The sequence below is a fragment of the Colletotrichum lupini genome, chromosome 8 (genome assembly GCF_023278565.1).
Source record: "Colletotrichum lupini chromosome 8, complete sequence".
Lineage (NCBI taxonomy): Eukaryota > Fungi > Ascomycota > Sordariomycetes > Glomerellales > Glomerellaceae > Colletotrichum > Colletotrichum lupini.
Genome location: NC_064681.1, coordinates 468,191 through 494,470, shown reverse-complemented (window position 1 = coordinate 494,470; position 26,280 = coordinate 468,191). Strand labels below are relative to the sequence as shown.

The following is a 26,280-nucleotide window of genomic DNA, read 5'->3' as shown; positions in this document are numbered from 1 at the left end:
AAGTCAGTGTCTGTCGCATGAGGTAAATAACTGGTAATCGCCCACTTTACTTTCTGCATATCCTCTTCGCAGGCCACTCTTGATTCTCCACCTAGCATCTTCAAATTTTCAGCTGACATTATCACTTCTATAGGCACGCACATTTACACAAGGCGTCGTTCATCGCACATCATGGCCTCTTCCGACGCTAGTCGCAGTGTGCCCATCGCGCAATATCAGGCAACGACGCAGCTTACCCTGTTTCCTCACTCGCCGCCAGACCCGTATGGTCATAACATATACAAATTTCCAGAGGGTCTTAGAGAAAAGAGTATCCTGTCGGAGCGAGAGGCCGGAATGTCCAAAACGGCTCGGTGTTTCGACGACGAGAACCAGCCTTATCTTCTCAATACAGACCAGCACGACAATCCAGACAACAGCTTGCGCATCGAGGTTGTAAGGGTCCTTTCTGGCGGTCACGGTCGCGGCAACCAAGTGGTCTTGGTCAAGATCCTTCACATGCCCAGATGCGATCCCAAGGTTCCTCTTCCCGACAAGGAAGAAGTCGCAGTCGCCAAGATCTTTGATCCCTTGTTCTATAGCACTTCATTCCCCGAGGATCTGCCCTTTTGGAAAGATACATCCAGAGCCGACATGAGACTGAGTCGCGAGGCTGGCGCGTACAAGGAACTGCACGAGAACGGCCTGACTGGCTATCCGCATCTCGCCCCTCAGTACTACGGCTGTTGGACGACCTGTCTTACGAGCTACTCTCCAGACTGCGAGGGAAAGACGCGACATGTTGGCCTTGTACTCCTGGAGTACATCGAGGGAAGCAGCATTCAAGCTATATGCGGCCACGACGACGATGACGTCCTAATCCCCCCCACACAACGAACTTACTTGGTCCCGAACGGCCCTGATTCGATTCATTTCGACTTTGAGAAACGCTTGGACATTCTAGCTCAACTTATCGAGGGAACCATCAAACAGATATACAAAGGGGTCTGGCATGACTACGTTGAGCCAGAGAACGTACTCATCTCCATGCGGAACAAATCAACCCTCCTTGAGACGCAAAGAGTCTGTCTCATCTCCTACGATATCTGTATGATCGATGTCAAACTCAGGGATCCCGTCGACAGATGGTCGCGGTTTCCTCACCCTCCGCATCCTACCAAATGCTTCGATCTTGACCGATTTCATAGTTTTGGTGGCTGGTGGCCTCTCGATTGGGAAAATGGCAAAGGAGATGAGCACTTCGAAAATTGGCTGCTCGAACGCTTCGGAGAACATGACTCCGATAGGTACTCCTGCAATCTGTTGTACTCAAGAGAATGGCTGAAGCGGGAGAGAGAAATCGCTAGAAAGAAGGCGAGAATCAAGAAGAGAGAGATGGAGAAGGAGAAGAAGAGAGCGAGGAGGTCGAAGGCGAAGGGGAGGAGGGCTGCGAAGAAGGCTGCCGCAGAGAAGACAGCGGCGGAGAGAGATACCATCACAGGACTGAGCTCGTCGGCCGCCGCCCTACGAATCACTTACACAGAGACCGCAGGCATTGCCTTCATACAATCTTTGATGGCAGCCTGGAAGGAAGGATTGAAAGCGGACAAAGTCGGCCAAGGACACGAGGGCGAGGATCCTCGAGGAGATTCAGTCGCGCAACCAAGCTCGTTGACTGAGACCCAGAGCCCCTCGGTGTCTCTGGAGGCAGATGCGGAAGCAGCTGAAGCAGAGGAGGCCAGCCAGGAACACAAGGGTGATGGCTCTTAGGAAGAGTAGGTCACTCGCGCAAGTTCATCCACTGAGGCTCCGAGCCCCCGAATGTCATTGAAATCTAGCGCGGAAGCAGTGTCAGAGGAAATTACATGGATTCATGGCAAGGACGAGGATCCTCAGAGAGAGTCAAGTGTGCAGCCAAGCTCATTGAGAGGATCCCGGAGACGCCCAATGTCGGCGGCGCAGTTGAAAGCCAAGGTCAGGATGCCTGAGGCTTTCCGGAGAGAACGCGACGCGCTGAGCCGTCAAGCTCGTGCTTCTGATCCTGAGTCTCATGAGTAATTATCTTCCGGGTGGAGCGTCTAGTTATAGGTATTGGAGCAAACTATGATAGGGCAGAAGACTCATTAGTGTTATGTTGTTTTCGAACTATGATCTCAGAGTGTGTTTGATAAACTATAACCTACCTGCTTGGAAACGAGGGTACGCACGACAGAGGTCAGTTGGGCTCCGCTCTTTAGGGGTCACTCTGCCAATCGTAGCCTCGTGGCGTATGTATAGATCCAACCGAATGCGAACAGGCCCTGCCTTTCCACTTTGATTTACTTCAGTGATGTAGCAAGGTATATCTGATATGTGAATGCCCCTCATTGCTTGTTGAAGCTTCGAGGTGCGTTGGTAATCAACTGGAGTGAGAAGACTCTTCAATCCGGTGAAGGGAAGTTCCAAGTCTGCTAGGACCCAGAGTCTCTGCTGGAATTGCTCCCCGTTCTACTTGAGGGGATGGGCTGCACGTATGGAAAAGACTGCCTTGGAAGTTATTGAGTGATTACAAGTGTTTGCTTTCCTAACAAAGTATAAAAGGCATGGTCACTGATAATCATCGGCTTTTATGTGTTTCTGTAGTTGTGCGGGAAACCTTGTAGGTGAGCTTTTCCGCTTCAACCGTCTAACCTCACAAACAATATTGACACATCTTGGGTTTTCTAATGCTGAAAGTATATGACCCATAAGCAGCAAAATGAACTGGGATCTAAAAACCTCCACGACATTGAACTTTGTTCCAATGTGCTTCAGATGGCGTCGAAGTCCACGAAAGGTGTTTCCAGATCCACCTAGCATCCCACCAGTCACGTCGCCCACCACTCTTAGTCTCCTTTGCCGTGGGGAACTTTTATCCAATCCGATATGGTGTAGTGGCCAACATGATGCCCTCTCATCTCAATGAGTGGTTAGGCATAGCCCCGAGTTCGATTCTCGGTTTCGGAATGTTTTGCTTTTGCTATGTTGACGATGTGTTCACTCACTTTGGCTACCTAGTTTTAGGGACTGACACGTCATGACCAAGGATTCGATGAATGATACACTGGTAGATAGCACTGCACACCTCACCTAGTACCTACCCATCCAAGGTGAAGGTACCTTTTGTGTTCATGAAACAGCCTCCGTAAGACTAACTATAGAACAATGATGAGCTCGAAAAGTAGTTTCATATGGACTAAGCTTGATTCTATAAATTGATTCCCGAGCATTCTGAAAACTCATTTGGAGCGCATCAATCTTGAACCAAGACGAATAGAATTGAATATGTCTCTAACATTAATCAACATGTAGTTGATCAAAATGCGAGGCTCATGACGGCGACAGGACGACCTTCATTTAGAGTCAGCTTTGCTAAGAGGTCCAGTCCAACACAGTGCCAACCACTCTCGACACTGCCAAAGGAGCCCCACCACACCCAGACGCAGCGGAAAATAGCACAATGACTCTACTGACTTTGAGTGAGGCCCTCACTTACATGAACATAACAACCAAGCATCCGTCTCTCATACAACATTTACACATAAGAGCATACGCAAATTAAAAAATGGCGACGAGGATACCGCACCTGCTGGAGAGCTACCTCGCCCTCCCGTACGAGTACGCTCAGGTCCTCCTCACCAGCGTCCTCGGCGCCAGCACCAACTGGCTCGTCCTGCGGTACCTGTACACGTATCTCAGGAAAGTCAACGCCGCTGGTGAGGAAGGGGCCGCCTCTGCATCGCAGAGCGAGGACGTCCGCGTCGTTCTTGTGAGCTTCCTGAGAGATTTTGCGTTTTGGAAGGAAGGCGCTGGGAGATTGGTATGTTTGCTTGCTACTTGACGTGAAATGCCCCTCACTGGAAATTTCAACCCCTCCATCGATGAGATTTTCAATGAGATTTTTCACTTTCACCATTCATTTTTCTTGCCAGCACACAGCACTTTGGAATGTAATTGAAAAAATAAAATAACAAAACGCTAACCATGCACCACAGGGCCTCGATCTAGAAGGTCTGGGAAGAAGCGGCAAATTCGTCTTCGTAGACGGGCTGAGTGGGCTGTTTTCCTCCCCTCATCAGGCGCCGCCGCCGACGACGCCCAAGGGTCGGAGGACCATCCGCGGGGCAAGGCTGGCTGATGTCCAGCGCGAGCTCGACGGCGCGGTAGCCGATGTGTCCGCGGCGGATGCGAAGACGGTTCTGATTGTGGACCAGCCGGACCTCTTGCTCGCTGCGTCTGGCGAGGACCTCACGGGTCTTGCGTTGAGGGATATGTTGCTTGGTGTGCAAGAAGTACGTACGCTTACTAACCTAGTTTCTGGCTCGTTTTCTTCTCTCCCTGAAGGTATCGTTTGCAACTTTTGTGTGCAAGTTATTTTGCATCAACGATGAGATATCCTTCCCACCTTTTTTTATCATTATCAAATCAAGTAAGGGTCCTTCACTGACACATCATCCAGAAAGTACACGCCTCCATCATCACCGTTGCCGCAGACGAGCCTCTCATCGCGGCGCAGACCACGACGCTGGAGAAGGAGCACGCGAGTCTCGTTCTCGGGCTGGCGCATGCCGCAGAGACGGTGATTGGTCTGAGGCTGCTTGACACGGGCAACGCGAGCGACGTCAGCGGGGTGTTGAGGGTCACGGCTGGAGGGGGCGGCGAAGAGGACAGGGCGGCCGAGGAGACGGAACTGTTGTACTTTGTTGGTGGGGATGGGAGCGTCAAGGTGTTTGGGAGGGGACAGTGATGGAGTGTAGGAAGGGTTGAAGTTGAATGTCACCACCCATCGTGTTGCGGTCAGGCTGTTCATCCTTCGAAGAGGGCTTGAAGGGGTTGCTAGGGGTTTGGAATCGGGATATGATATACCCCTCGAACGCAAGCAATTATCTCACGATGAGGGGATATCCAATCTGTCACGTCAAAGTACGATGTTTTTCATCCCTGAAATCCCCCATTAATCGGCCATTCACCATTATCCAGTTGCGTATGGGATCAGTGAGTGAACAAGACAAGCAAAGTCATTTCTCTTTTCCCTCAGGATCCGTTTTTCCCTTGTGTAAAAAAAAGTGAGTTTATCCCCTTGAAGAGCCCGCGCGCGAGATAACATAAGACGTAAAAACACCCGTTTCGATTTTTGGCCAAATGCTTTGGTTTTGTTTCGACTCTTTTTTTGATATTGGCTTTGCTTCCGAGTAAAAAAAACGAGGGGAGGGGTGAGAGAGACAGAGGGGGAGGGAAGAAAAGCAGAAGAAAGAAAGGAGCTGATTTTTCCCTTGTTTTCTTTTCGTGATATCGTTTCCCGAGTAGACAAGACTCCGGCGGCGTTGCCACGCCTTCCCTGGCCCCCCGCCTCGATCTCAATTTTTCATTCCCCCATCGCCCGAATGCCCTCGATTGCACAGATACCTCCCCATGTCGACCCGAATCACATTCCAATCATCGCTCACGACTCCTGCGCGGTGGGGCCGGCGGAACCCTTGGGGACACCGGACTGGAAGCCGTTCTTGAAGCGGCGGGAGACGTCCTTCATGTAGCGCATGCGGCCGGTGCCGACGGTCTTTCTCCGCTTGGCCTTCTCGGACCAGTTGTCTGTAAATCGCATCCTACGTCAGTAACTCGTCTTCATCTTTCCCGGTTCATGGTTCTTGTGTGGTTGCTGGGTTTGGGTTGACGTAGAAGATGTGGCGTGAAATTGAGATCATCTCAGGGGATTGGTATGTTGATTATGGCTGGGGACTCGGATTGGGTTCGTCGTTCGGGAGGATAAAACGTACACTTGCGGGTCTTGGCCGAGGGGTAACCGCAGGAAGAGCAGGTGTGCTTCTGGATGTGAAGCGATCGGCGACCTGAAAACACATGAAAATTGATCAGTCTCTTGAACCCGCATCGAATCTCGAATTTTGGCAAGTGGTCGCGTCCTAGTAAACCAGAACTCGACTCTCTCCCATGTAGATGCCACTTACCGCAACGACGGCACAAGGTGTGCGTCTTGTTGTGTCTCTTACCAAACGAGGAGGTACCCTTCGCTATACAAGAAAAAATAACATCGGTCAGTCCATCGGAACGGCGTGAAATGGTCAACCTTTCGTCGCGAAGACGATGGCGACGACGGCGGCGGCTAAAACGTACTCATCTTGGCGGTATTCGGTGGTCGACGATGGTGTTCGGTGGTTGCTGGTCGGTTAGTTGGTTCGCGGAGGAATCAATCGAGAAAGACGCTCGATTGTCAAATTTCGTGGTGCGTGACCTAAGCGAGAGGATTGGGCTTGGTGGGGCCTACCCATTCGGCCACTCTGAAAATTCGTGGATGGCACTACACGTGACCGAGGGTTCGATCTTCGTCCAATCAACACCTTCCCCGGCCAGCCAGGGGACTCGACCTGCCTGTGCACCGCCGCAGCATCCCTGTCTTCAAATATTGGTGGGTCTTGTTATCCAGCCGCCAATCCATCTTTTTTTTTTGCTGGTGACAAACCCCTGGACAGCCCCATTTGAGGCTATTTCGTCTTTTTGAGACTGCAGCGGATGCTTCTCGTGTCGTGTGTCAGCGACTATATAATACGGCAAATGGCACTCAGGGAAGCGATGAGGATGAGAGGCAGGCAAGAGATGCAGCCGAGTTTCACCATTAAGTGATGGCATTACTTGGCGCCATTGAATCGAGCAACCGTGTATCAGTAGAAGCGAGTCCGTGAATTCATGTCATCTCCAAACGCCTGGGAACGCCGTTTCCTAACCCATGACCGGGCCTGCTGTGTGCGGGTATACAAAATCATCACGTCGTCCACCGTCTTGCCATCCGCCCGTTGTACCAACCCCCTCTCAGCCCTGGATATCCAACATCTGCTTGAGCCCCGCCTCGCTGGCTCTCAACCAGCGGCCCCGCTCCTCGAGGTCGTCTGCATCACCACCGGCTCTATCTTTCCGCCTTCGCGCCTCCTTGGCAGCTGCCGTGCTGTTCTGCCTCTTGGCCTCCAAGGGCATCAACTCAGCCTGCAGCCTTTCCAACTCCTTTCTCTTGCGCGGCACCTTGGCCTGCAACTGCTCCAGCTCGCGATCCAACTGCTGCTGCTGCCTCTTCTTCTCGTCCACCAGTTCGAGGGTCCTCGCGAGAGGCAGGTTCATCATCGGGCTCTGTCCCGGTGCTTGCGACTCTTTGAGCTCTGCCACTTGCTCCTCCAATTCGGCAATTTTGTCGGGCAGCTCCCTCAGCTTCGTCGTGTCCAGCGACACGTTCTCGTACCGCTTCGCCAGCTCCTTGCCCTTCCTCTCCAACTCCGTCACCATGTCTGCGACCTCCACCTTGAGCGCCTTGAGTTGCGCCTTGGCTTCGAGGTTCGCCTTTTCCAGCTCCAGATTCTCCTGCGGCGTGACGATGACAGGCGGATCGCCAACGATGGCGCGTATGAACTTTTCTTTAGTGACTTGCTCTACGTAGGAGAACCGCAGCTTGGCGAAGAGCTCCTTGTAGTGTTCGAGGTCGGCCTCTAGGCTGGCTGGTGTCGCGGCATCTTGGGATGCGTTGGATGCGTCTGACGTCCGTTGCCGTGATTCTTGCGCGACGGCGCTGGAGATGGGTTCGCTGAGTCTGATGATTGAGATTTCATGGTTCTCATTAAGGTCTTCGATTTTGCGCAGCACTTGGGCCGCCTTTCCCGCGTCCATTTTTTGGAATCCCGATTAGCTGTGTTGTTGTCGTATATCTTGGCCCCAGTAGGTGCGCTGTCGATTCAAGTTTCGTCGTTGGCGCGTCGGAGATGATGTCGGCGGGGGAGGTCCTGTCGCGGTTGATAATTCTTTGTCCTCAAGCGCCCGAGGTCTGTCATTAAGGTAACTTAACGTAAGGTGGGCGCTTCACCTTTGTGACGTTTGTTTACTTGGGTCTAGATTGGGTAAGGTGCCATCTTTATCTTATCGCTATCATCGACATGTCGTTATCTGCTGATAAGGTACTTAGCCGTGCGGGAAACGGCAGGCATGGCGCAGGCTCATCCCACTGCGCGCCAAGTCCCTTGTCGATGTGACTCTGGCGGCCTTTGCTGCAGTCGTCGATCAATCCTCCAAACGCCGCAGTTTGCGACAACGACACCTCTCAACTAAGCGAACCCCCGCTGCCCCTCTCCATCGCTTCATTCAACAGCCTCGTTGGAAAGCCCTGTCGCTATTACTTTCGAATTCTTTCATCGATCCGAGACCGGCACTTCTAGAACCCCTGCGCTTCTGTTCTATTCATGACAAAAAGAGGCACATACCCCAGCTAGCTGCCGGATGCCGCAGCCATCAGCCTGATCAAAAGTGATCGGAAGGCGCGTGGTCATCTCATCACCTTTTGGATCTACGATTTGGGTACCAAGGCCTCACAATGTCAAGCCACGACATGATCACGGACGACTACGTCGCCGATTTGCTCGCCAAAGAGGCAGTCACGGGCAGGGCAGACAAGAAGTACGTCCCACGACTCTCCCGGGTCCCTCACGTCACCATCTAATTGGATCCTCCCTTTAGACCGGCAAATATGCCTAAACCAAACACTCGTTTCCTGCGCCACATCATCAAGGATACGAATACGCACAACAAGAATCTCCTAGCCAAAGAGGCCGCAGAGTCTCGCGCGCGCTTGAAGGATCTGGAACATGCCGAGGAGAAGGAGAAGCGGAGAAAGGCAGGCCCACAGGATATTCGAAAGAGACAGATGGGAGATATCCTATCCATCTTAGGTGACCGCAAGGACACAACCAGGCTCAGTCGATCGGGAACGTCGAAAGAGAAGTCGCACAGAAAGGAAGGCTCGCCGCCGCGGAGGGCACATCACAAAGAACGCAGGAGCGAATCTCCAGAACGCGAGAGCGGTAGGAAACACCGCCGGAGTAGAAGGGACGGATCGGATTCGGAGCGGGACGACCGTCGACGACACAAGAGCGATCGGCGGAGGTCACGCTCACCAGACGAAAAGCACAGGAGGCACCGCCATCGGTCGCCAATCGAGGATAGGGAGACTGCGTCAAAGTCCCGGCGAAATGATAGGGAGAGGAGGCGAGACGAAGAAGGACAGGATCTAATGTCGAAGAGTCACCGGTCACGCAGAGACCGGAGCCGGGAGAGGCCACAGTCAGGATTCTCGATCAAGGGCAGCAGCCGTCGCCGCGACGGAGGGCGAGTGCACGAGCAGGAGCCCCAGACGACAACGTCAGACTCGGATCCGTTGGACGAATTCATTGGGCCGGAACCACCGCAGCAAGTCCGTTCGCGCGGCCGGGGCACCGCCATGGGGGCCTCGGGTATCGACAAGCGCTTTGAAGCAGACTACAACCCCAAAATTGATGTGGAGATGGCCGACGACGACAAACATCCGGGAGAGAACTGGGATGACGCCGTGGAGGCGTTCAGGGACAGGCAGAAGTGGCGGCAGAACCAGGAGGAGCGGATGCGGGCGGCCGGGTACACCGATGTGATGCTGAAGAAGTGGAGGGAGGGCGGTGCGGCTGACGAGCAGAAGGACGAGCGGGATGTGCGGTGGGCCAAGGCCGGGGAGAAGCGCGAGTGGGATCGCGGCAAGGAGGATGGGTTGAGCGGGTTGTTTTCCGAGTTCAATTGAGTCTTTGACGCGCGAGGCGGTGGACCTGGCTTTCTTGTTGCATTGCGTTCGTCGTTTAGGAAGCAGGCTTTGGGTCATGGCCAGGAGGCGTCTGCATTGTTGAAATGCATCCCAGGGTATCGTTTGAAGCATTTGCATTAGTTGGATGGAGTTTTGGTACGTTGATGATCGATGATGAATTTTAAGTGGATGTCTCGTTTTAGGAGCGCGGTGTGACTTGAGGAGTAATTACATGCGAGTGGCCGTCGGAGGGAGTTCAGGATGCCGTGTACAAGCTCATTTTTACTGAGAAAAATGTAGAAATAATCGGCATCGTTTTGGATATCCCAACATTCGATTGAAAAAAAAGCACATTGAGAGACATACATCACAAGATGGGCTGAGGCTAGAATTGACGCCCTCATCTGGACCATCTGCGAGTGAAAGCATCATCAAACTCAGGGATCGTGGATGAGGTAATTGAGGGGTTGGGGATAGGTGGACATCATGCTAGATAAGATTCGTCATTGCTTCCCAGTCTCAGCCTCACCTGCAGAGGCAGAAGGCCGTAAAAGCCACGACACTGGCTCTTAGGGATGACGTTTGCTTCGACACTCGATGTGAAGACCTCACAGGCATATCTCCTACGTTGTCCAAGCCTCAATTGCCGTACGGACGAGAAGGGATTTTCTCAATGGAAGCCACACGTTACGGGGTAGAAGGGGGAAATGTCACTCTTGCTCATCGACTCGATGCATGAGGTTGTAGCGGCGGGGCGGGTGAGATGTTCGCAGACGGCGTTTCACTCTCCCCTTTACCAGGGAAGCAGGGTAGGAACGTTCTTGATTACGCCTCTGCCCAAGAAAGGCTGTGAAACAAAAGCTCAGGAAAGAGAACCCCCATCATCCATGGCGACAAGGGGGTCCATTTTGTCAGTGGAGACTAACTTGATTCGGCGAAGAGGGGTGAAGGGGTTAGAAAGGTGGGATGCATCATATCCGGAATACGGATACCAGGGTCTTCTTTGTCGTATGGGAATGAGAGAAGGGATTGTGATGGTGAGAGGAACAGATGACGGCGGTGGCGTTTCCGCTCGCGTGAAGATTCAGGTACGAGAGAGAGGGAGAGGAATGCGGATACCAGGGGAATGAAAGGATGCCGAATTTCCTGAGTGGATGAAAGCGGCGTGGAAGGAGGAATGGAATGTGGGATGGGGAAAAGTTGAATAAAGGTTCTGCGCCACAGCCGGGACGGCACTGCCACGGGGTGTTCGTCGCCGGGTGAGGGTTGGCATTGAGGACGGCGGGAATGGAGCCCCGGGGGCATGTTCCGGGGGGGCGGAAGGCGGACGGTGGGTGATGTGTCGGACGTCATGGAGCTGGTGGACCGCTGTTGGTTTCGAGTGAGGGTGAGATGGAGCATTGGAGAGTGTGCGCACTCCGTACAGTACTCCGTACCGTACATACATGGAGAGGGATGAGATGCATGGGTGCTTGAATCTGTAACGCGTTTCTAAGTCTGGTGAAGGGGTTGGACGATACGACGTTGGGAGCATGGTTTGTTTTGTTTTGTTTGGTTGGGTTGGGTCGAGGGCTCAAGCCTGGCCCTCAAGCCTCACTTCAATCCTTCACGGTGAGGTTGGCTGGTAGGATTTAGAGGAGCCCGGGGTTGAATTGAGTTTTCCCCTGTGCCACCCCCCCCCCCTCGGCGGTTCGAGGTTCGAACTCAGGGTATCGAGCGGAATACCCTGCGTGTCACTGAAAACGGGATAAACACTGGGAGGGTTGGCGAGGTGAGACGCCTTGACGCACTGTGATTGTCTGTTCGCCTGCTACTCTACCTACCTTGGAGGCCCAGATACCTTTAGAGCTTTAGGTAGCACGGCAGGTAGACGCGTAGACTAAAGTAAGGTAAGGTTATTCGCGTGCGGTATCAACTCAACGGACGACGCACGGTTCGTTGTGGGTGAGGACTGGATGGAGATTAGGTGGAAGAGGTTCACGATGCTGGGTAAGCTCACGTGAGGGTTGGGAATTTGGGCAGAGGATCTGTATCCGCAAGGTGACATGCTCGACTTTGCAGGGCGGATGGGGATATGTGGGACGAGGTACGGATAGCTCATGCAAGCACTTTGGACTCGGCGGGAGGCTGTTGATGATGACTACCTCATCAACTCACGTCTGTGTCTACTTTTCTCTCACTTCCCAAAGCCCGGATTAGGTCGAGTTTCCTCGTTCGGGCATGAGAAGAAGCGCTTCTGCCTTTGTTGCTTGTCTCTCTTGACCAGTATGAGATATCTCCGGCAGTAAGTAAGTCACTTGCAACTTCTCGATCATGACCTCGCCGAGTCGGCCCCCCGCCGCTGTCTTGACTTTTGAGATTTGGGTTAGGTTTCTTTCAGGACCGCTAGGCCGTGACGAGTCTGGGCGTTTCTGGCATCCAGAAAAAGCAAGGGACTGCTGCAAACGCACACACCCCTTTTTGCAGTTTACTGTTTAGATGCTTCCCCTCGTCTCAGTTGGGTGTTTAGTCACGAGGGGATTCGGGTCAGTCAGTGTACTCCGTACCTTCTTGGTGCGTAGTGGCCTGTGAAGTCATTGGCAACCCCGACTTGATGGAGAGATTCTTTGTTTGCGTGCGTGTTTTGGTAACGGTATTTGCAGGGCCTGTACGGGATACCGCGCGTTTAGACCTAAGCTGCTGCGCCTGGTTTCTAGGGTGTCGTTCACTCGTCCCTCGGGAACGGTGTAAGAGGCGAGCGAAGCGACCTCTGGACTCTGCTGCCTTGAGTACGATGTGCGGGCCATACGGGAATACGGGTAACTCGTCACCCTCATTTCCCGGGTTGTCGTATTCGACGCGAGAGTGTAAGTTGAGCTCCAGTTGGTGTTTGGACGCTTATGGAAACTTAACGGGAAAGGGGTAGGGGCAGCTTAAGGAATTGAACGCTGAGAGGCCTCAGTCGGCTCTGGCGCTTGCGAGACGATCGCGAATTGTTAGAGCTCCTTTGATTGTGGTTCAATCTCGCCATGCGCGGCTGGGCGTCAAGGTCTACCTCTCATGTGCTTTCCTGCGAGAGTCGCCTGTCCGTCCTGAAGCATCGGATGTGGAGAATAGGGGAGAAAGTTGAGACGGTGGAACGTGAAAGTTGAGTTTACTGAAGCAATGGTGCAGCAGCGACGAGCACGCGACGACAAGCAGCATCCAGGACAAACTAACCCTCTCTCTGGCTTCCTCTGGCTCCCTCTGGGGCCGGGCCCAGGACCCCTCGATAGGTCGATGGTTGGATACCAAGATACCAAGCTTGAGTGAGACTTTGTGCGTGTGCCGCCAAAGCCGGTCGACCCTGCGACCCATACCCTGCGGCCCTGCCACACCCTGCGGGCGAGCGTGGCTGGGATGGGGTGTATTTTTGACAGCCGTGGATCGCGGTGGACCATGGACTATCACCTGAAGAAAGAAAAGGTGATTAATACGGGTACGCTTGAGGCATGTAGATGGCGATGTAGATGATTTATGGTCTTTTTTCCATGACTGATTAGAAAAGATGAGTGAGCAGATTGTCCACTCACTTGATGATCTTAGTGAGTGATATTGCTGCTACCTTGTTGAGAGGGAGAGGGAGAGTGAGAGTGAGAGTGAGAGTGAGAGTGAGAGTGAGAGTGAGAGCGAGAGTGAAAGTGAAAGTGAAAGTAAAAGTCAATTGTGAGGTGAATTACATGTGTGGCTCATGACCAGACCAGTCCCGCGTGCCCACGCCATCAAACTGAAAAGTGCACGCGCGTGAGGTGTGCCCCGATGCGCCATACGTCCGAATTTCACCTCTCAGCCAGACAGGGGCCCCCAAACCCCCCGACTCGACGACTCCATTTCCATGAGCCCATGGTGCATGGATGAGTCCATTTTGGGACCACCACTCCTGCTGGCGGTCACGCTTTCATGTGCAGTTGTTGCCAAACGACACTCGGCTGAGGTAAGTACCTTCTCATCGCAGAGTAAGTGAGGTATAGTGAGTTCTAGTGTAGTGAGTGAGGTGTGTCATTGATAATTGCACGAGAGCAGGAGTGAGTGAGCGACAGACAGACGGGAGGCCCCGGCACCTAAACAGCAACGCCGCGCCCCGCCACCAAATGCGGACGGGACAGACCCTCCTGGTGTGTCACTTTGGTTCAGTCTTCCATCTCCATTGTTTCTCTCTCTCCTCAAGTCACAAGTCACAAACCACAAACCTTTGAGGTGTCTATCCGTCCTTTTCTCTTCCATTGCTCTAGTCGTTCCATCCCACACCTCTACTTACTTACTCTACCTTACCTTACCTTACCTCATCCGACGGTGTCTCTGCATGGCGTCTGCTGCTCTGCTCTGCGCTGCGTGCACACCCAACCCGCCGTGCCGCCCACACTCAAATTGACTTCTCCCACTCTACATCAGGTTACCTTACCTTGCTGCGGTCCCGAACCTGAATAACCTGATCGGCACCTCGTCATTCAACTTTCTTTCTCCTGTTGCTTCCCGACCACCGAAATACCAGTCCCATTTCTCTCGTCTCTTGACCCGACGCTTCCCGCCGGCACACCAAAGAGAGACCCGGAGAGTGCGTCCTTGTGTGGGAAAGGCTGCTGTCCAACCCCTTCACCCCTCCAACTAAAGGCCCTACGGACCCTACGGATACCTACCAACTGTCGTGCCATCCACCTCCCCTCCTCGCCACTACTTTCCTCTACCTCAACTTCAGCCTCGTCATACATTTTGACATTTCCACCGATAGCAGCCAGACAGACGACCTCTCCTTGCCTTCTGTCACCGAATGACTTTGCGCATGCTGGTCCCCTGTGCAGTTTGCCGCTGAGCCACTGCCGGCTGCCGGTCGATACCTCTTCACCCTATCCAACGTCGACAACTCTTTCTGGCGCCACTATCGCCAGACTCGATTACCCCCTCGGCTGCCGCGCCGTGCGCCGAACCCTCCGCCACTTCTAGATACCATACACACGACGCAGAGCCTCGACCTCTGGACCCTTTCTTTTTTCCCTTTCACTCAGTAACGACCCGATACGATATCCAACCATGCGTACTCCTAGAATAGCCATTCTCGTTCTCTTCTTCGCCGCTTCGCTCTTCCTCTTCTGCCGGTCCATTTCCTCACTGGCTCGTTCTTCCTCCGCCTCCTCCTCTCCCGTCATCGCCGCCCCAGTCGCCGTACCGCGATCACGATTCACGAGTTTCTTCTCCTTCACAGCGCCCTTTTCTATTTTCCAGCCGAATGCCGCCATCAGTTTGACCGATGACAACAGCACTTCCTTTGTCGCTCGCCCTGCTGCATTTGGCCCCAACCTGCCCAATAAAGGCTTGAGCGGTCAGCTATGGATCGGCAGTGGTTTCGCCGACGATAATCTCCAGGAGGGCGAGGGCGAGGGTGAGTTGGGATGCAGTGACATCCCCGGTTGGGACGATGGCAAGGCCAACGCCGTCCTCAAGACTGCCACCAAGGGCATGTCCAAGTCCTCCAACAAGGCTGCTGCTGCTGCCGGCAAGCCTGGTCACCACAAGCGCGACAAGACCGACAAGGACGCTGTGCCCGACGCCGTGGGTGTCCCCGTCACCCGCCTCAGGTCCAAGATTCGCCCAGCCGACGACGGTACCGACGACTACCTCCACCAAGGCCTCGCCCGGAAGCCCCAGCCCAACCACGATAGCGCCCTGTCCACCGAGTCGACCCATGCCGATATCCAATCGATACAAGAGGCTGCGGAGATCGCCGGGAAGATCGTGCTGCTCAGTCGCGGCGGCTGCGGTTTCTTGGAAAAGGTCAAGTGGGCGCAGCGACGTGGTGCCATGGCCCTCATTGTGGGCGATAACACAAAGGGGGGTCCCTTGATCCAGATGTTTGCGAGGGGCGATACCTCCAACGTCTCCATTCCCTCCGTCTTCACCACCCGGACCACGGCGCACTTGCTGTCGTCGCTGACGCAACCGGGCAGCTTCATCGAAGACACTCTCGACGAGCACGGCCGCCCGGCCCTCAAGGTGCTGCAATCCGACGCAGGGAGCCGGAAGAACAGGAAGAACAAACCGAAGGCTGCGGCGACGACGCCGATGCCGACCCCCAAGGCCACGGCAACGCCCAAGGCCAAGACTGCCGCAAAGGGAAAGCCGGCCAAGGCCGAGCACAAGGCAGCCAAGCCTCGCACCAGCCTGTTCCGATGGCTTTTTAGCTGGGGCCGCAGTTCACGATCCGGCGACAGCATCCAGCCTCCGAGCAGCGGTCGCCATAACTGGGTGCTCGTTGACGACTGGAGCGAGGAGAAGGACAGGGTCATCCGAGACGGTCTCGGCAAGGCCGCCAAGAGGGGCAAAGGCAAGGTTCCCGACGCTCGCAAGAGCGAAGACACGTTCCAAATCGGTGTCCAGGACTGGCGGGATCCCGACTTGGTGGATGCCCCCAGCTCCAAAGACAAGACCGAGGGCGCAGCCAAGGAGCAGCAGGTCGGCAAGCCCGGCAGCACCGCAAAAAGTGGCAAGGACGTCACCGGCCCCAAGGGCGGAAGCATCACTCCCGGAAGCGGCGAGTACAACCCCGATTTGCCGCCCGTTGAGACCGAGGGATCCACCTCCGGAAAGGAGACCACAGCCCACGGAGGTATCATGTCCAAGATTTTTGGAGAAGACGATGGCGCCGACTTCTCCAAGGAGGACAAGCCTAAGGATCCCCCACGCCCCGAGGAGCCCATTCCCGACGATGGCGATAACGACAACGGCAACGAGCCTATCGGCCACGATGGTCTCTGGGTTACGATTACGCCTTCAAGCAGCTCCAGCCCCTTCTTCGATACTCTGCTGGTGCTTGTCATCAGCCCTCTGATCACTCTGAGCGTCGTCTATGCCTTGTTGATCCTCCGCGCGCGCATTCGCAGAAGACGCTGGAGGGCACCCAAGTCGGTCGTCGAGCGTTTGCCCGTTCGCACATATCACACCGTCGCGGCATCGCCTGTTCCCTCGCCGAGAATCCCGTCACCGACAAGCCCAACACCCACTACGCCTTTGCTACAGCAGACGCCCTCCCGACCACGGCCTCGTTCTAGAACGACGACGGGCATCCCCGAGTCGGAGAGTTTGCTGTCTGTCAACTCGGCACTGCAAATGCCTAGGTCGCCACTGCGGACAGAGCACGAGAAGGCAAACGGCAGCTACTCGAGTGAGTGGAAGAAGTACATGGGCAGACAGGTCGAATGCGTGGTTTGCTTGGAGGAGTACGTCGACGGCGTCAGCCGCGTCATGAGCTTGCCCTGTGGCCACGAATTCCACGCAGAGTGCATGTGAGTTGATCCGCCCCTCTTTCTGTACGTTCATAGTACTGACATTTTTCAGCACGCCTTGGTTGACGACGCGCCGCCGCACATGCCCCATCTGCAAGGGTGATGTTGTCCGCTCTCTTGCACGCGGCTCTCCCTCCAGCCCCCGCTATGAACCGTACCACGACGACTCTGACGACGAGGTGGAGGCCGAGGCGTCCGGCTCGCGGGACAGGGACGAAGACGTGGAGCAGGGTGGCATCCTCTCGCCCGCGCCAAGGGGTCGCCAGACCCGGTCCGACGGGTGGTTGGGGATGTTGTCCGGTAGCTTTGGAGCGTCGTCCCGTGCCAGTCGATCATCGCAGGATGATCGTAACCGGTGAAGTCGGTTCGCTCATCTACTGAGGATGTCGCATCACCTCTCAATGCTAGCATTTTGCTTTTTTCTGATTTTTACGTTTGGCACCGTTGGAGGTTGCTTTTTCTTTCAGGCATGGACTGGGAAGCACTAGTCCCACGGGAAACGGGACACATGGCGTAATTAGGGGTTTCTTAGGGGAGACAAGGGCTTTCTCTTGGGCACATTGGCAAAGGGTTTTGTTTTTTGGGGGCAGCATGGCCGAGAGGTGAAGAAAGAAACCAAGACTCGAAATGGCCCGGGAGAGAAATGGGAGGGACCTCACTACACTCGTTTCGATTGTTGTCCTGGACGTAAGGTTTTTTGCTTTCTGCGGGTGGTTGTGGTCCTTCAGGCCTGAAGGATATGCGACTGAAGTGAAGAGAGTGGCTGTGGCTGTGGTGTGGCGTGAGGTGGCCGATATACCCGTCGTCTCGTCCCCAACTGGCGATCGGGGGGCGGACGCGCTCTTGGAATAATGAATTCCATTGACTATGACGTTTTTATTTGTAACATGGTGACTGACTGTGCGATGTGATGAGTGAGGTATCATGGGTGAGTTTAGCAGATGTGTTACATGCGAAGAAACAACGAAGTGAAGTGAAGTATTGGTGTTACGACGTGTGGTATCTAGGCTCTTTCAAGGAAAGGTGGAATTTATGTTTGGGGTATCTTATATCCTATGTACGCCTGGCCATGTCCGCGGGTTGAAGCTTTGTTTCTGTTTCTGTGCGTGTTGTACCGAGGAGCTTGCCTCTTCGTAGTTGAATGAGCCCCCCCGCTACCGTTCCTATTCCTGTCGGGTGAAGAGCATAGGCAACGATGTGGATTACTTCTTTGGTGAAGGGGGGGTGGCAGTAGATCGGTAGTAGAGATCTTCAGGACGGTATGATGCTGTAATCGGGGTGAGAAGGTTGGTACGGATGGGTGCTTGTACCAGTTTAAGCCAGAGGTGAGATTATGCTCTCCCTCTATCTACCGTTATGGTGGGAGAGGTCGAGTGGAGGAAAGGTTCAGGTGTCGTTGTAGAAGATCATGCGGGGCATATCGCGCGCGGCGACGGCGTGGAGGTATGCGGAGCCTGGGTGGGGTGCTGTTGTTACGGAGCCTGCTGTTGGTGGTGTCGTTGGTGTTGAGGAGGAGGGGGGGGATGGTGTTGATGGGTTTTGGGGTGTGGTTGTGGTGTTGGTGTTTGTGGGCGGGGAGAGGGGTTGGTTTGGCGAGGGGGGTTGTTGAGTTAGAAGGTGGGTTCTTTTGGGGCCTTTTGGGAAGGTTCTGGGAGATGTTAGTTAGGTGGATGAGATTGGGGTGGTGTTTGAAATGGGTGTGATGAGTGGAAGATTAGAGGTGAGGCTTGGATACGTGTGTGAGAGGGTCAGGGTTGCGAGATATAGGAGAAGGTTAAAGATAGGGGTGGATAGGCGAGGAAGACTCGTGATTATGAGAGCAGGCTGTTTGAAGAAGATGTCAACGGTATGATGGAATGATATCACACACTGAAACTCGTGTCTTCTCCATCAAAGAATAGGGGGCTAAAGGGTCCATGTCCACTTCTCACATTCACATGACACAGAATAAAATAAAGAGCAACTTACAACGCGGTACTCAACGACCCGTAAAACAGATTCACCTCCTCAGTCGGTCCCTCAGGATCAACCGCCCTGGCCCAGAGAAACTCGCGCGCCTCGTCAACAGCGGCGTCGATGCGGTCGTGGAGGCTAGGGAAGAAGGGGCGTAGGGAAAGGAGGGAGATGACGAGGCCTTGCGGGCCGGAGGCGAAGCCGCGGGATCGTGGTTGTGATGCTGCTGCCGCCGCTGTTTCTGAGGGCTCTTGCTGTGCTGGTGTTGGCGGCGCGTCTGAGGATTGTTGTGCATCGCTTCGAGGAGGTTGCGAAGGTGAGGTGGGCGATGGCCCCGGCCGGTCGCCGTTGGGAGACTGGAGGTCTAGGAGGGCTGCGAGGCGGGATGTCAGGGACGGAGAGGCGGCGAGGGGAGGGGATGTGAGGACGAGTTGGGTTATTATGCCTAGGTCGCCGTGAGTTGTGCCGTAGGTGTCTTCTGGTGGCGGCGGTGGCGACGAATGAGGTGGCTGTGACGACGACGGTAATCGTGAGGGACATGTCCAGGGATGTGGGCCGAGAAGGTACTCTGACACGTGGACTATCGCGCCGCAGACGAGGGGCGCGGAGGAGGGGACCCAGTGGCGGATTAGGCGGAGGAGGTAGAGTGTTCCTGCGAGGCCGTGGAGGAGGCAGCTTGGCAGGGGTGGTGTTGTCGTTGTTGTCGGTTCTGGGGCGTCTAGGTCCATTGCTGTGGAGGAGTTTATCGCCGGTGCTGAGGCGGACGAGGAGTTGGCGTTTGCGTTGGAGGAGACGATGTATTCCAACACGGGAGAGAGGATGGCGAGAAACTTGCGGACGTGGAGGAGGTCTTTCGTCACGCAGGCGCGGATGGCGGGGCCGGCTAGGTCATCAGAGAGGAGGCCTAGGACTGGTGTGTCTCGTGCTGTCTCTTGTGTACTAGACGGCAGAGATATCGGGGCGGACGGGGTCGGGATATTGGAGATGTAGGCGCGGGCCCAGTGGATGGCCGGGTAGGAGTGGATCTGGAGGCGGGGGTGGTGTGCCGAGACGGAGAGGAAGAGGTAGGCTGTGCCGGTGTGGGATGTCGGGAGGCCGGTGAGGGTTGCTGGCGGGTGGGTTGATTGGGGCGGGGAGAGGGAGAGGGTTTTGGAGAGGTGGGTTAGGATTTTGGTTGTTTGGGTCGAGGGGTCGTCCATTGTTTTGTTTTTTGGAGTTGAGAGGTATTGGGATGAGTTGACTTAAGTTGAATGAGATGAGGTATTGGTGAGTGAGATGTGTGAGTAAGTGGGTGAGTGAGATGTGATGTGTAAGACAAGTGAGATGAGGTTGCGCGACTCTCGTGGAGCTTGGGTAAGGTGAGGTGCCTTACTTTCAGCTGTGGTCGTGTGAGGTCGGTGTAAGGCGGCGGTGACCGTTCCGGGTGCGGGGGGCAGGAATGCGGGGTTGGAGGCGGTGGGAGTCGCATGCCGCACCCAGGGTGCCAGGCACTGACACTCAGGGGCTCCCGGGGGGAGGTTGGGGGAGCCGCGGGGGTTCGGATCGTCGTGGCGGGGACACGCGCGGGCTTGGCCCTGGGGTTCGGGGCGTTGAAGTGGGGCTCTGCTCCGTGGATGAAGGAGAGGTGGCTGTTAGGTACTGTTTATCACCGTGGGCAAGGCCAGCCATGTTTTGTGATTGCCATTCGGGTGATACTTGATCCTCGGATGGGCTGTGTAAGTACGAGGCCGATGGGTAAATAGTGCGTCTTTCTGGGTATTTTGGTAGAGAGATTCTGAGTGCTTGGTTCCAGACTTGGGGCTTCACCGTCATCGTTGTCATAAGTATATATGATGCTGGGCCTTTGATGAAATCTATGAGTACGAGGGAGTATTCTTCTCACAGTATTTACTTGCAGGTTTCGAATAAAGTATAAGGCATTTACTGTACTTGACTTTCATTATGAGTTTAGTCGCCTTGGAATGAGATGGCGTCGAGCATATGAACATGAATTGCTGAAACTCTGCTGCTTAAAAAGTAACCATGAGTTTGTATTGCATTGGCATGATTTCTACATTTCGGCATCTAATGATGAGTAGCCTACCGTACGCTCTCTTACATTAATGTTCATAGTTTCGGCTTTTGGTTTGTCTATGACTTCCCCTCACTCAGTGGTCTATATTCGACAGGAACCATATTAGCGTCAGGAGGTAGTCACAGAATATCATATCGTCTGTGAGTGTGCAGCTTCAGTACAGTCTCACAATCGCTCAAGCATTTCGTCTCGGAAGGAGAATTGGAGATGTCGTTGCGTGGTTAGAAGATGGTTGATGAGTAAAGGTGTAAAGAATCACAGAGCCGTCCACAATGAGGCACACTACACGCTAGACCGTCAATGAATCTCGCTGGTAAAATAGCGAGGAGGCATCTTTCAACAGCTCTTGATTATCAAATCGCAAGACAACTTGCAGGTCCGAGATTCGCGAGCTGCATGTCTCACATGGATTCATCTGAATACACCATGCGGGGTTACACTTCTTCGGGAGACGTCGGCCGAGGCGTCCGCCACCACCACCATGGCTTCGAACACACGACATAAGAGTCAATCTCACCTCTTTGAACCTCAACTCATACAATCCAAACCTCTCACATCATCACATAGCAGGCCCTCCAAAGTCAACATACAAACTTACCTGCAACCCACAAACATGTCCGACCCGCTCCCAAAACTAATCACCCTAGAAGAACACTTCGTCGCAAAAGACCTCTTCACAGAACTCTCCGACATATACTCAGAACAGCTCAAACACCTCCCCGAGGTCTCATCCCGCCTCCAAGACGTCGGGCCCCTCCGCCTCGCCAACATGGACGAAACCCGCATCAGCCTGCAAATCGTATCCCACGCGCCCGGCCTCGGCCCCCGCGCCCCGCACCTAAGCCGCCTCGCAAACGACCACCTCGCGGCCGCCGTCCGCGCCAACGCCACCCGATTCGCAGGGTTCGCCGCGCTACCGATGGCCGAACCGGACGCCGCGGCGACGGAACTGCGGCGCTGTGTCCGGGAGCTGGGGTTCGTTGGCGCGTTGGTGGACGCGCACGTCGACGGACAGCACTACGATGACAGACGCTTCTGGCCCGTCTTCAAGGCGGCGGCGGACCTCGACGTGCCGGCGTACTTACACCCTACCTACCCCTCCGAGAGCCAGCGGCCCGCGTACGAGGGGAACTTTGACCCCGGCGCGGCGCGGAGTATGGGATCCAGCGGGTTCGGGTGGCACTCTGAAACGGGACTCGCCGTGCTCAAGCTCTTCGCCGCGGGTCTCTTTGACGAGTATCCTTCCCTGAAAATCATCATTGGGCATTTCGGCGAGATGTTACCCTTCATGATGGAGCGCGTGGAAAAGCTCTCGGTGCGGTGGGGTCCGCGGCGGCGCGGGTGGCGGGAGGTGTGGGAGGGCAACGCGTGGGTTACCACGAGCGGGGTGTGGGGCCTCGCGCCGCTGGCGTGCGTGTTGAGGAACACGCCGGTGGAACATATCTTGTATAGCGTCGATTACCCGTTTGAGAAGAACGAGAACGGGCTCGCGTGGGTGAGGGAGTTGAGAGATAGTGGGATGGTGACGGGGGAGCAGCTTGAGATGATTGCGTTCCGGAATGCTGAGAGGTTGCTGAGGGTTGAGGCGCCGTGATGGTGCGCGGGCGGGAGTGTACTACTGTGTAAGTGGGTGACTGGGAAGTGGTCTCGAGGGGAGATCGAGTCTAGTTTCGTTCTGGGACACACACACAACCGGTCCACACACTTGGTTCGACTTTGAGGAAATCAAAAGATCCCGTTTCCCTCTCCATCCATCGCGATCGCAGTCGTGACTGGCCAAGACCCTCCCATCTCCACGGCCCCGTTCCCCTCTCCATCCATCGCGATCGCAGTCGTGACTGGCCAAGACCCTCCCATCTCCACGGCCCCGTTCCCCTCCCACAATTATCGTCTCTCCCCTTCCGCCCCGCCCACGATGCCCTCTCTCGCTTCTTGGTACCACCCATCGCGGCTGTCTGTACACAAGATCGTCTCTATGGCTCAGTCGGTAGAGCGTTGGTCTCATATCAAGTACATATGATTCTGAGAAATATCTCGGGAGTAATCCAAAGGTCGCAAGTTCGAGCCTTGCTAGGGACATTGTATTTTGCTGGTTGTGCAAATGTTCAACTTTTTGGTAAGAGCATGTTTTGGCAGAGTGTAGGCGAATGCCCACACGGCCTGGGTCACTTCTCCTGGTATCTGAACGAATGGTGTCACGGGAGCTATATTGTTACATCAAATGAGCCTTAAGAACACATCCGCAATTCGCTCTCTCGTTAACAGAGTTGGTGCAACGAGTCCTCAGTTTGATAATGTTGAACGAGTTTCGCAAGTCTGTCTGTCAACTTCGTTCTGAACCTCAAAAGATAACTAACTCCCCAAGAACATGGACAGGCCTCGAAGTAGGTTTCGCAACCGACAATCTTGCCATGATATGATCCTACATACGTACATTGAGCAAGAACATACCACTTCATGCACTCATTAACATCACTAATCATCCCTTCACCTGGCCATTCTAATCTTTCCACTTTGCAAACGCGTGTGTTTGTGAAGTGGGTCACCCTCCCACCCCGCACCACACAACACCTCACCCCAAAAAAGCCACCAAAACCGAAAATCCACATCCCACGATTTCATCTCCTTCGACGAGGCGCATGTATCACCACGACAAACAAAAGAGTTGCGTCGAGGGGGAATCGAACCCCCGGCTCCCCGACGCTGCTGGATGGCAACGGAGAATTTTACCACTAAACCATCGACGCTTGACAAGATGAACTCGTGATTCGAGATGCGGGTGAGAGCTGGGAGTGAGATTATCATTACAGTGGGTGGAGTGAGGTTTAGGGCTGGAGACTGGAGTTGGCGTTGTGTCAATGTGGAAAATGGGTCCGGTTTTGGGTCCGGAGGGTCCGGACTACCGTGTTCGGCCGGGATAGGGATGTTTCCGACGGCCGGTCAACTTGTGAGGTTGGAATCGTTCTGAGGCCTGAGGTGTTTGGGATAATGAGTTCCAGGTACGTTTAAAGGCTCTTGTATATTCTTGAGTTAGCTCAGTTTGAGAGCAAGATTGTATATACTTCATCCTATCAGTCAGGGTCAGCTGCGTCGATACTACCGGTGGAATCCTCCTTGAAAATGCTGGACAAACAGTCCTATATTCGATATCCCATCTCATTGTAAATTAGGAATGGTATAGTCTACTCTAAGATTCCTTACTTGTCTCTGTATCATTTCGAGAACGCGTTCGATGATTTCTTTCCTCGGTCTGATTATTGTTGTGGTTTCCAAAATTCGAACGTTTGCTGGACTTCTACTCGGTAGGAGGCAAGACTTGAAGACCAATCTACCCGCGCCATCCCTCGCTCCGGAAATCGCCAGGCTTGAAGAGAAACATGTGCCGAGCATTGAGCTTTGTGACAGAAGGCGGGTAGCGCGAATCTGACATATGCCAGCATCAATTCAATTCAGATTTTCTTTTCGTAGAAAAGAATGAGACTGACTGAGAGGCAACAAGTGAATGATCGACTTTGACCACGACGAGCTGTACTCTCGATGCTCTAAGTAAGACGATCAGAGAGTTGAGCTACGTGTACGATGATCTCAATCATCTATCCGCAATAACGCGTCTTGGGTAGTAAAAAGCCGCAAGTACCCTCAACTTTCATAGCCGTCCATAAGCTGACGAGTGGGTGATCAAATAGGTTGCCGGTCAACACACCACTAGCCGCCTTCTTAGAGCCACTATAGCTGTTGTCATTACTAAATGCTTTTCAAAGCGTACCTTGTGAGGGATGAATGAGAAATAAGTAGTGATGAATAGGAATAGCAGTATCAGAGCAAAGGCATTGAGCGGCAGACTATCGTGTCACCCTTCCTCTCACGCATCATCACGACACCATATCCGGGATGGCCACGTACATCTCCAAGTCACAAAAGATCTGTTCAAGTCAAAGCACCTACAGATAAAGCAAGCCACTTGGTTTTCCACGTCAGCTTCTAGCGGAACACTCCTCACACTATTCACCCCACCAAGCCCACGACAGCTCCAAATCAACAAACCTTACCTTCCATACTCTGCCCCATACTCGAAAGGAGAATGAAAATAGAAGCGCGAGCTTCGCGGTATACTCCCCACAGCGTAGACCTTATCCTCATCTCATCCAAAAGACGCTGGCACCAGTACGTGTTCCCTACTTCTGTAGGAGGATGCCATCGTAGCGGAAATGAGTTTGATGAAAGAAAGACTAAAACAAAACTGAAGAAAGAAAAATGTGGAAACATTCCAATCTTCTCCGCGTTGCATGCTCACAAGATAACGTAGCTTCATATGTGACGTGATGGGAAACTCAAGTCTGAGAATACTCGGCGAGGTATCCCAAGAGAATCATATACACTTCTTACCTTTCACTCGCAAAAGACACCTCCAGGCCACTCGCGCGCCCAAAGATTCTGTAAAGGAGCACAGCAATAGGCCACGACGAATACTGAGCATGCAATGCAACCACGAGAGCATTCGAATCGTCTACAGACCCATGCAGGACAGAACGCCATGATTCGCCGATCAAAACCCCGCTAGATGCGGGCAGATAACCGACGTCCGCTCCGCACTCAGAGGCCAGCGGCGCACGCGACAAGCGCACCTCTGACCTTTCACCTCTCTCGGTCAGCGCCATCGGGCCAGATTAATAAACCATGTCACGGCGGAAGCAACGCAGGTAACGCACGCTACCCGCGGCACGTTGCGGATAAATAGGAACCAGAGCCGTGAGGGGCGGATAACCACACAGAATACGGACCGCAATCAGAGATACGAAGACAAAACCCCCATCAAGGCTGGAACAGGCAATCCCGTGCGGTTTCGTGGGGGTGGGTGTTGAGTTTGTGATTCCATTAGAGTCGAGACCGAAAACCCGGGTTGACTGGGGTCGGAGAGGTGTCAGGGATGGGGGTAGTTCGAAGGAACTCTACTGGCTGGGTTAATTCGAGCATCCCGTTCCAGACTTGGAAACCTTGACAGCCCATCCGCCGTTGCTCCTGCGGCCTGCAACTACACTTATTCTAGGTTGGAGGGCTGACTAGATGTAGGACTCGCAAAGTTGAGTGAGGTGAGTGAGACGCGCCCGGAGACGCTCAGATCATCGTCAACTTCAGACGGTGCGGCACCGTGGAGCACCTGACGCGGGGCCCCGGTACTGAAGGTCTGCTGCGACTGCTGCAAGCTTGCTGGACCGGGGAGGAGGAATGAACACCTTTGAGTCGGGCTGACGAAGGTATAAGAAGCTTGTCGGGCCTGCCATGCATCTCCCGCGCGGACGAACCGGACATGTCACGATCTCCACGATTTGCGGCCCAACAGATTGCTGCAGTTGACTAATCCGCGT

At 54.2% G+C, this 26,280-nt stretch overlaps 12 protein-coding genes and 3 non-coding genes across 15 annotated transcripts; 8 read left to right on the top strand and 7 right to left on the bottom strand.

Moving 5' to 3' along the window:
* Positions 1 to 171: 171 nt before the first annotated feature.
* Positions 172 to 1,749, top strand: CLUP02_14632 (uncharacterized protein; the record flags this gene model as incomplete). The annotated part of the gene is made up of 1 exon (XM_049293559.1): positions 172 to 1,749. The coding sequence occupies one exon, from the start codon at positions 172 to 174 to the stop codon at positions 1,747 to 1,749; it is 1,578 nt and encodes a 525-aa protein (XP_049150705.1).
* Positions 1,750 to 2,877: 1,128 nt separating this feature from the next.
* On the top strand, positions 2,878 to 2,964 carry CLUP02_tRNA289. Its single transcript has one exon. It is a non-coding gene; the product is annotated as a tRNA-Glu (tRNA).
* On the top strand, positions 2,901 to 3,461 carry CLUP02_14631 (uncharacterized protein; the record flags this gene model as incomplete). Its single annotated transcript, XM_049293558.1, has 4 exons — positions 2,901 to 3,031; positions 3,092 to 3,142; positions 3,275 to 3,359; positions 3,420 to 3,461. The coding sequence occupies 4 exons, from the start codon at positions 2,901 to 2,903 to the stop codon at positions 3,459 to 3,461; spliced, it is 309 nt and encodes a 102-aa protein (XP_049150704.1).
* A 101-nt stretch (positions 3,462 to 3,562) lies between these two features.
* CLUP02_14630 (uncharacterized protein) lies at positions 3,563 to 4,955 on the top strand (the record flags this gene model as incomplete). Its single annotated transcript, XM_049293557.1, has 4 exons — positions 3,563 to 3,817; positions 3,993 to 4,289; positions 4,457 to 4,699; positions 4,755 to 4,955. The coding sequence occupies 4 exons, from the start codon at positions 3,563 to 3,565 to the stop codon at positions 4,953 to 4,955; spliced, it is 996 nt and encodes a 331-aa protein (XP_049150703.1).
* A 485-nt stretch (positions 4,956 to 5,440) lies between these two features.
* CLUP02_14629 (60S ribosomal protein L37) lies at positions 5,441 to 6,130 on the bottom strand (the record flags this gene model as incomplete). Its single annotated transcript, XM_049293556.1, has 3 exons — positions 5,441 to 5,586; positions 5,772 to 6,023; positions 6,127 to 6,130. The coding sequence occupies 3 exons, from the start codon at positions 6,128 to 6,130 to the stop codon at positions 5,441 to 5,443; spliced, it is 402 nt and encodes a 133-aa protein (XP_049150702.1).
* Positions 6,131 to 6,819: 689 nt separating this feature from the next.
* On the bottom strand, positions 6,820 to 7,662 carry CLUP02_14628 (uncharacterized protein; the record flags this gene model as incomplete). The annotated part of the gene is made up of 1 exon (XM_049293555.1): positions 6,820 to 7,662. The coding sequence occupies one exon, from the start codon at positions 7,660 to 7,662 to the stop codon at positions 6,820 to 6,822; it is 843 nt and encodes a 280-aa protein (XP_049150701.1).
* Positions 7,663 to 8,359: 697 nt separating this feature from the next.
* Positions 8,360 to 9,592, top strand: CLUP02_14627 (pre-mRNA-splicing factor 38B; the record flags this gene model as incomplete). Its single annotated transcript, XM_049293554.1, has 2 exons — positions 8,360 to 8,442; positions 8,503 to 9,592. The coding sequence occupies 2 exons, from the start codon at positions 8,360 to 8,362 to the stop codon at positions 9,590 to 9,592; spliced, it is 1,173 nt and encodes a 390-aa protein (XP_049150700.1).
* A 137-nt stretch (positions 9,593 to 9,729) lies between these two features.
* CLUP02_14626 (uncharacterized protein) lies at positions 9,730 to 13,011 on the bottom strand (the record flags this gene model as incomplete). Its single annotated transcript, XM_049293553.1, has 12 exons — positions 9,730 to 10,005; positions 10,122 to 10,215; positions 10,307 to 10,439; positions 10,519 to 10,960; positions 11,038 to 11,177; positions 11,297 to 11,381; positions 11,592 to 11,732; positions 11,890 to 12,062; positions 12,139 to 12,448; positions 12,519 to 12,576; positions 12,627 to 12,728; positions 12,791 to 13,011. The coding sequence occupies 12 exons, from the start codon at positions 13,009 to 13,011 to the stop codon at positions 9,730 to 9,732; spliced, it is 2,175 nt and encodes a 724-aa protein (XP_049150699.1).
* A 107-nt stretch (positions 13,012 to 13,118) lies between these two features.
* CLUP02_14625 (uncharacterized protein) lies at positions 13,119 to 17,739 on the top strand (the record flags this gene model as incomplete). The annotated part of the gene is made up of 13 exons (XM_049293552.1): positions 13,119 to 13,155; positions 13,315 to 13,354; positions 13,409 to 13,544; positions 13,662 to 13,725; positions 13,786 to 13,942; positions 14,003 to 14,101; positions 14,187 to 14,370; positions 14,410 to 14,612; positions 14,653 to 16,887; positions 16,940 to 17,242; positions 17,296 to 17,400; positions 17,457 to 17,489; positions 17,616 to 17,739. 13 exons carry the CDS (start codon positions 13,119 to 13,121, stop codon positions 17,737 to 17,739), a joined length of 3,720 nt encoding a protein of 1,239 aa, XP_049150698.1.
* A 534-nt stretch (positions 17,740 to 18,273) lies between these two features.
* CLUP02_14624 (abscisic acid ABA receptor) lies at positions 18,274 to 20,039 on the bottom strand (the record flags this gene model as incomplete). Its single annotated transcript, XM_049293551.1, has 2 exons — positions 18,274 to 18,535; positions 18,856 to 20,039. 2 exons carry the CDS (start codon positions 20,037 to 20,039, stop codon positions 18,274 to 18,276), a joined length of 1,446 nt encoding a protein of 481 aa, XP_049150697.1.
* A 298-nt stretch (positions 20,040 to 20,337) lies between these two features.
* Positions 20,338 to 20,661, bottom strand: CLUP02_14623 (uncharacterized protein; the record flags this gene model as incomplete). The annotated part of the gene is made up of 1 exon (XM_049293550.1): positions 20,338 to 20,661. One exon carries the CDS (start codon positions 20,659 to 20,661, stop codon positions 20,338 to 20,340), a length of 324 nt encoding a protein of 107 aa, XP_049150696.1.
* Positions 20,662 to 21,527: 866 nt separating this feature from the next.
* On the top strand, positions 21,528 to 22,508 carry CLUP02_14622 (amidohydrolase 2; the record flags this gene model as incomplete). Its single annotated transcript, XM_049293549.1, has 1 exon — positions 21,528 to 22,508. The coding sequence occupies one exon, from the start codon at positions 21,528 to 21,530 to the stop codon at positions 22,506 to 22,508; it is 981 nt and encodes a 326-aa protein (XP_049150695.1).
* A 375-nt stretch (positions 22,509 to 22,883) lies between these two features.
* CLUP02_tRNA290 lies at positions 22,884 to 22,993 on the top strand. Its single transcript has one exon. It is a non-coding gene; the product is annotated as a tRNA-Met (tRNA).
* A 587-nt stretch (positions 22,994 to 23,580) lies between these two features.
* Positions 23,581 to 23,661, bottom strand: CLUP02_tRNA265. The gene has a single exon. It is a non-coding gene; the product is annotated as a tRNA-Gly (tRNA).
* Positions 23,662 to 23,985: 324 nt separating this feature from the next.
* Positions 23,986 to 26,196, bottom strand: CLUP02_14621 (uncharacterized protein; the record flags this gene model as incomplete). Its single annotated transcript, XM_049293548.1, has 12 exons — positions 23,986 to 24,051; positions 24,116 to 24,164; positions 24,247 to 24,337; positions 24,400 to 24,456; positions 24,552 to 24,640; positions 24,781 to 24,874; positions 24,964 to 25,154; positions 25,209 to 25,220; positions 25,301 to 25,557; positions 25,624 to 25,818; positions 25,909 to 25,974; positions 26,053 to 26,196. 12 exons carry the CDS (start codon positions 26,194 to 26,196, stop codon positions 23,986 to 23,988), a joined length of 1,311 nt encoding a protein of 436 aa, XP_049150694.1.
* Between the last annotated feature and the right edge of the window lie 84 nt (positions 26,197 to 26,280).